The sequence below is a fragment of the Vicia villosa genome, linkage group LG6, assembly GCF_029867415.1.
Source record: "Vicia villosa cultivar HV-30 ecotype Madison, WI linkage group LG6, Vvil1.0, whole genome shotgun sequence".
Classification (NCBI taxonomy): Eukaryota; Viridiplantae; Streptophyta; class Magnoliopsida; order Fabales; family Fabaceae; genus Vicia; species Vicia villosa.
The window spans coordinates 154,365,656-154,373,541 of NC_081185.1; the positions used below are offsets into that span (position 1 = coordinate 154,365,656).

Below are 7,886 nucleotides of genomic sequence, written 5' to 3' on the forward strand. Positions count from 1 at the left end.
TTGGATCAGAATCTAATTTTCAAATAGAACCTCAACACCAAAATCATCTCAGCCTCTGATGTTCTAATAATACTTCAGTGCCATGTTGACTCAACCTCTGACACTAAAATGGAAATTCAAGCGCCTTGTTGTAAATACAGTACAACATCCACTTGTCCATACTATGTGTAATAGCAGCTCTATTTTATCAAACTGCTAAAATTAATTAGGAAGACATTAAGAGGTTTTAGCACAAGGCTCAAGTCAGCTTGACATGATTTCTTCAGTCTACTCCAGCATGCCTATGGACACCTTACTTAAGAAAGACGCAATGGATAAAGAAATTATTCAGAAGATGAAGATCCTCGCCATACCGTTCTTTCCAAACTCTAGACAAGTAGTGGATGCTTCGAATGCACCTTTCCCGATTGATTTTTTGGTTGAGTCGGAGAAGGATTGCGGCTGCCTTGGTCTCCTTAGGACTTTAAGGAAGAGTCAGTTGCTTCATGCTCCTATGTTGATCTCTCGACCTAGGAGCTTCATCTTTCTACGCCTCGATCAGCTCCGGGATGACAATATGAGTTCTTTTTTACTCAACCTTTTAGGCAGTGTTTATGTGAGGAAAAACATTGTGGAGGCTCTCTTCAAGGCGTTGAAGACTTTATTCAAATGTGTGTTAAATTTGTTGTCAAATAAGGTTGTACATAATGTTCAACCGCACCTTACAAATAAAGGTTTGTGTGTAACATTAGGAGGTCATATAATGCTTCTGATTGCAAGACTAGAGGTGGAATATAAAGTTCAATTTGTGGCGCTCAAACATATACGACAATCTAAGGAGCATGGATCGAATTTAGATGTAATGGAATCGCTGCTCTAGAATTTGCGATGCCTTACGGAGGAGGTAGAAGCTGTATGATTGATAGGTGTTAGACCAGCAGCGGAATCTTCACACATGGAGGTAGATCGAGTGGTTTTGGAGCCAACCATCGTTGAAGTCGTAAGAACTAGAGATTTGGAGTTTTGATGAATCGAAATCGAGATGATGCTTGATTGGATTGAATGCAATAAAAATTCGCGTTCGATTCTAAATGCTCTTAATTTGGTGACCTGAGGAAGTTATGAACTGATGAATTAGAGAGCTACAATAAGATCGTGGAAATCGTAGGAATTAGAAGACGATTTACACAGACGATGCTACTATTCTGTTCTAGAACCATAAATGGAGTGATGATAGGAAATAACAGTGGATCTAAACCTTCGACACAGTGGAGAGGGAGACCTTCGAGATTAACACTCCAACACTCATATCGATATGTGAGGAAGAAAAGAAAATAACGAACTCGCTATTTGTTAAAAGCGGGCTGCATACAGAGAGCCGTTGAATGCACGTGCAGTTAAACTCTTTGTTAATGTTATGAAGAAAATATTTTGGATAAAAAAAATTATAAAAGTAACACTAGTCCATCAAAATGGTCACCGGAACAAATACAAATTTGTGCTAGAAAACGGTTACCAAATAAAGTTTTTTTTATTAAGGTGAGTAAAATAAAAACTAACTTATTGCTCAGCCCAACAATAAATATTATGGGAGGAAGATTGTAAGAAAAAAAAAAAAAACTATTTTGAGATAATTTGTTTCATTTTATTAAATTATCATATTGAGATTTATTAATGAGGTGGCAACCGGGTAGGTGAAGGTAATAACCGGACGGTGTATAAAACCCAAACCAAACACGTCGCTTCATTCATCACCTACTTCTAGACTATTCCATTTCATTTCTCTTCTCTATCTGTACTCGCTGCTGGGGTGTCCTGAGGTATGCTTCTTCGTTTTTCACCGATCAATTCATATTCCAATCGTTTCATTTTTCGTTCCTGAGTTCTTGGATCTCTCATGTATATGTTTTTCACGCTTTCGTATTTTATCTACGATATCGATGAATTGCAGTTTGTTTGATTCGTTATTACAAGATGCTGATCAATCACTTGCTTTCATACTGATTTTGATTGTTTCAGAAACCTAGCTGTTTCGTGGATCTGTATTATTTTCCAAAATATTATAATAATTTTAGATTTGTTGTATTGAATTTTGACCTGTATCGTTATTCGTGTGGAATTTGAATGAATCGGAATTAGTTTGTGTTTGCATGTGTTGATTTGGTCTTAACTAGACTGAATCTGTGTAATGAACAGCGAATTAAACAGTGTTGAATTTGTAGATTCTGCTTCTGAACTTGATAACCCTAATTTTACTTGCAATTAAATTAAATCATCAATTTCATTCTCTTATTAGTCCGAAACGGACAAGTGTGTTAAGAAACGCTTCTGATTTACCTTTAATTTATTATTTTTTCAAATTATTTATTATTTTTTTAAATTATAGTGTCGGTGTCGTGTTTATGGTGTCCGTATTTCATAGATAGCAGTTGAACATCTGTATATTTTTAGATTTGAAAAGTTTGTAAGAATTTTTTTGTTTTGTTGTTTTGTTCAGATCACATTGAACAATGGTGAAGGCTGTGGCAGTTCTTAGTAACAGTAACGAGGTCTCTGGTACTATTAACTTCATTCAGGAGGGAAATGGTAAGTTTCGGCAGTTTGTGATCTTCGTGAAGATTAGGGTTTTAGGATTTTGTTTCCGGCTACTGTGCTAAGTCCAGATCAAATAATTTTGTATTGTTAATTGTGCAGGTCCAACCACTGTAACTGGAACTCTTGCTGGTCTTAAGCCTGGACTCCACGGCTTCCATATCCATGCCTTGGGAGACACCACAAACGGTTGCATTTCAACTGGTAAAAGTCCTTCGGCAACAACTAGTTTCATTTTTAATATTCTTGAGGCACTATTGAGCATGAGTCGGAACATAAATTAAACCTTCATTTTACTTGAATGAATAGAAAGTGAAACATTTTCTAGAGAGATTTTTATCTTTGTGTATGTTTCATACGTTATATCATTAAAGTTCCTAGCTGGGAATGAATTGTGTAAGAAGAGACCAAATTTAAATTCTGCAATTCTATCGTCATTTAGTTCTGTAACAAAACTTCACTTACATTTTTTATTACAGGACCACATTTCAATCCTAATGGGAAGGAACATGGTGCCCCTGAGGACGAGACTAGACATGCTGGTGATTTAGGAAATATCCATGTTGGTGATGATGGTATAACTTTGTTCTTTTAGTTATTTGCTTTTCCAGGCCACTTGATTTTGATTTTTGGTGACAGTTCTGCTTTAAAATTTGCATTTGTTTGTTTTTAATTTTGAAATGGTTTCTCTGGTTGTTAACTCAGGAACTGTTAGCTTCTCCATTACTGACAACCAGGTATGTTATTCATCTTTTGAACACAATTTCTGAAGAATTATTCTAAATTGACAACAAGACTTGAGAGTTTCATCTTTTAATTAGTTACGAATTGTTGGCAGATCCCTCTCACTGGAACAAACTCCATCATAGGAAGGGCTGTTGTCGTCCATGCTGATCCTGATGATCTTGGGAAAGGTACTCAAAAGAACACCCGAGTCATCAATCATCCCATTTATTGTAAAGGGATCTTAACACACTCTTTTGAATATACTCTTTGTGATTGGTTAATATTTTAAAAAGTATATTTAATTGCCTTAAAAGTTGTTTATTGATCTTGACAAAAGTCGAGTGTATTCAAAAAATTGTTTTGATAATATGCCACAATTATATTTCATCTTCCTCACACGTTACAGATGTTTCTTATTCTATCATAGTATTTTGCATAACACTCCGTCTTGGTACTGTTGTATAGGTGGTCATGAGCTTAGCAAATCTACTGGAAATGCTGGTGGCAGAGTAGCTTGTGGTAAGCATGCACGTTCAATAGTAAATCCTGTTTTTTTAAGATATTCCCTGTGCAATATTTAAAAAAAAGGCCATGATGCTTAAAGTAAGGTTTTAAAAAAGATCATTAGAGGAATATGAATATGACTATACATTGAAAAAGTTTGTTCTGTTACTGTCTTGTGGGTTGTGGGTTCTAACATTTCATCCAAATTCAATCTTCTGTTTTCCCCCCTTGATTCGCTATATTGACTATTGGTCTCATTTGCTCCCCATTTATTGTAGGTATTATTGGGTTGCAAGGATAGATAGCGACTCTCTACTTCCGGGATCCATGAAGTTGGAAATGTGTGTGTTGTTGAAGCTTTAGAAGAAGAATAAATTGCACTCATCTCTCTCTTGCTTGTTTAGGTCTGATCTGTACTGTTGGATAATGTGTTTTTTTTTTTGGTATTGAAATATCAATGGCTATGACTGCATTGGTGCTTAATTTAATACTCTACATGAAGTCTGTGCTTGTGGGTATTGTCATGCTTGTTTTGGGTTGGAGGTATGATCTTAAGGAGATGAGTTTTTAATAAAGACTTAATATTAGACCATCTTCGGTAAACGAGGATAATAATACAATATGGTGATCTGATATTGTCTTAGACCTTAATTGGTTTGTGCTGTGTTTTTTTATGTTGTTGATGAAATTGCAAGTAGAAGAGTAATAGGGAAAAGAGAGTGTTTCTCTAGTTTGGTATAGAGTATCAGAGGAAATAAACTAGAGGAGAGCGGATCCTTTTAACCTTTCCCAATCCTATGCTCTTAGTGCAGAGAAATAGTGATGAAAGGATCTCCAACAACCCAACATTTTTGCAATTGCAATTTCTTAAAATAAAATAAGAGTGAATTCTCAATTTGATATCTTAGAAAAAAGACTTGATTCTCAATTAGTCTTTACGGATGTGTTTGTTTTAGGTGATAAGGAGGTGATAGAAGTTGGAGAAATACACCACACTTCCCTTGTTTGGTTTGGAAGAGAAATTACTTTTACATTTGATTTCCACCAGGAATGTGTTTCTTTCATTGTCCCAGTCTTTCATTGTCTTTCTCATCTTCATCTCTTCCCGCATTTAGTGGAGGTTGATTTTGGTGATTTAATATGGGTAGTCAAGATTCCCCATAAGACAAAAGTGAAGTCTAGAACATTGCCAAAACTCTTTATTTTGGTACACAACCCTTACTTCAATGACTAGCTCTATTTTGGTACAGACCATCAATTTCATGAATAATTCTTAACAATTTTGGTCTTCCATGGTTTTTTCTTCACAGATAGAGATTTTTGTTTAGGTTTATAAAAACAGAATTATAATTTATAGTGGCTTTTGAACGGGAAAGAAAGCCATAATTATAATTATACGTGTTTGATTAATATAGAAGCTATTATTGGTAGTTCAAAGTGGTTTATTGGAGAGGAACTTCTTACAGTCTTCACCATAGAAGCACAAGTTTAGTGTCGCATAGGGTAAGCCATGAAATAATCAATTAGATGGTTCATTAATGCTTTAGATGAGTTTTAAAAAATAGAGACAGTGTATCGGATGCCATCGTTCTCATCTTCATCTCTCTTGAATTTGGTGGGTGTTGAGTATAATGGGAGTATTATTTATTATAGGTAGTCAAAATTGGTGGTGTTTAGTCTTGTCAAGTGAAAGATCCTCCATCATAGACAAACCAAATTTAACTGCCAGTTGCCTGTACTTCCCGTTGTCACAATACCTTTTTTTCTTCTTTCATTTTAGTTATTAAATTAAATAAATATCACTTATTCAATTATCACTAATTCCAATCAACATAATATTAAATAAATATCACTTATTCAATTATCACTAATTCCAATCAACATAATATTAAATAAATATTACTTATTCAATTATCACTAATTCCAATCAACATAATAAAAGAAAATATATATTACCCTTTTCTTCTTTATTCATCTCCATTTTTTTTTTTTGAATTAAGTATGGGCCTAAGCCCAATTATTCATCTCCATTTTGTATTGTGTTATTCATAAAGAAAAAAAAAACAAATTTTTTTTAAAAGAACAATTTTCTCTCTGAAGAACAATTCTCATTATTGTTGATTTTTTAAAAAGATTTTGAATATCTATTTTTTCATGAATATTTGAGAAGTAATTTTTTCAAATTTGAATCTTAAATTAATAAACAGATATGATATATTCAGGGTTTAGATCTTTGACATTAAGAATAAATTTGCGATAAAAAATATAATTCATTCTTTGTGAAAAGGTGAAAAAAATCTCATTTAGGCTTTTAGTTATCCGGTTTAAAATTGACACATAAGGTAAGGTAAGATAGGGAAGATTGGAGATTGATCTCTTCTGAATTATGACAAATTATGAAGCAAATCTTAGAAAACATTGTTTATTTTTTAAATTTTAAATCATTCAAAACTCATATTTAACACAATTTTTTTTATAATATTATTCTCTATAATATAATTTCAGACAAATTAATAACAAAAGCGATTTAAAATTAAAATTAATTTTCATCAACTATAAATTTACTTACATTTTATTTTTGTTATTCAAATTTGTTAAACATAAACTATAAGATTATATATAAGATTACTGTGTTTTAGATTATTGAGACAAAAATGTAGTGGAGTTTTGTTTTGAGATTTTTTGAAAAAAATAATTTGATTGCTTTAAAGAATAATGTGTTGAAATAAATTCAGTTCACATTCTTTGAATTTTGATGATAACAAAAGTAATTAAAAAATAATTTAGTATGCTAAAATTTATTTAAGTGTGCAGGATCATTAAGTTAATATTTAACTAGGTTCTGACCAAATTAAATGAATTATAAAGAAAAGGCAATTCAGATTCTATGGGACCAGGATATGATTTTTAAAAAAAACCTAAAAGCCAAAATTATCTCAGCCTCTGATGTTCTAATAGCACTTCAGTGCCATGTTGATCCAGCCTCTGACATTCAAATGAAACTTCAAGCGCCTTGCTGTTTTCAGCACAACGTTCATTTGTTCGTACTCTGTACAAAAGCAACTCCATCTTATCAAACTGTTAGAATTATGAAAATGTCAACTAGAGGTTTTAGCATAAGACTCAAGAAAGCTTGACATGACTTCTCCAGTCTACTCTAGCATGTTTGTGAACGTCTTATTTGAGAAAGACACAATAGATAAAAAATTATTCAGAAGATGATGATCCACATCGTACTAACTCCAACGTCTCTCTCTTGAAAACTGCTTCTTTAGCAAAGACACTTGTGAAAGCAAGTTTCCAACGTCTCTTTCGTTTTCTCTATATAAGAAGTTGAAAATTCAAAAGAATTAATAAGAATATACAATAAGAAAACACAACAAGAACAAGATCAGTTTCGCTATCTTAGTTTCTGTACATAGTTGGTGTGGCTGCACATAGTCTTGAGAGTTTCTTACACTTGTATATCTTAGAAATCTCAATAACCAAGATCTTTAGTGTGCTGCATTATTTGTATCTTTGAATGTATATCACGTATATCTTGTTGTAATCTTAAATATTTTGTTTATAATTTGTAAAAGTCTCAGACTGAGTGTTTGAGCAAGGAAGTCCTGAATAATTGTTTTAGATAAGGAAGTCTTTTTCTAGTGTGATTGAGCAAAAAAGTCCTGAATAATTTAGGCAGGAAAGTCTCTTTCTAGTGTGATTGAGCAAGGAAGTCCTGAACAGTTGGTTTAGGCAAGGAAGTCTCTTTCAGAGTGATAGAGTAGAAAATTTTGGACTGGTGTGTCTAAGCAATTTGTAATTTGGTTCTGATTATAGTGAAAAAATCTTGTGTAACATGATGAAGGAGATTTTGATGATAATTCAGATGATGAGGAAATGACATTTATGATTAAGAGATTTCAACATCTGGCTGAAAGGAACAAGAGAATCTCTGGTAGAAGCAATGCCTTCAGAGACTCAAGTTTCATAGACAAAAAAGATGACCAAAAGATCCGCTACATTTGCAACAAGCCAGGCCACTTCAGATCTGATTGTCCTGATCTACAAAAGGACAAGTCAAAGAAAGGAAGCTTCCAGAA

General features: G+C 33.1%; 1 protein-coding gene across 1 annotated transcript; it reads left to right on the forward strand.

Annotated features, from left to right (window-relative positions):
• The first annotated feature begins 1,685 nt into the window (after positions 1-1,685).
• LOC131610630 (superoxide dismutase [Cu-Zn]-like) lies at positions 1,686-4,452 on the forward strand. Its single transcript, XM_058882627.1, has 8 exons — positions 1,686-1,799; positions 2,477-2,565; positions 2,674-2,775; positions 3,051-3,146; positions 3,277-3,308; positions 3,410-3,485; positions 3,763-3,816; positions 4,080-4,452. The coding sequence occupies exons 2-8, from the start codon at positions 2,490-2,492 to the stop codon at positions 4,100-4,102; spliced, it is 459 nt and encodes a 152-aa protein (XP_058738610.1). The 5' UTR covers positions 1,686-1,799; positions 2,477-2,489; the 3' UTR covers positions 4,103-4,452.
• Positions 4,453-7,886: the final 3,434 nt, after the last annotated feature.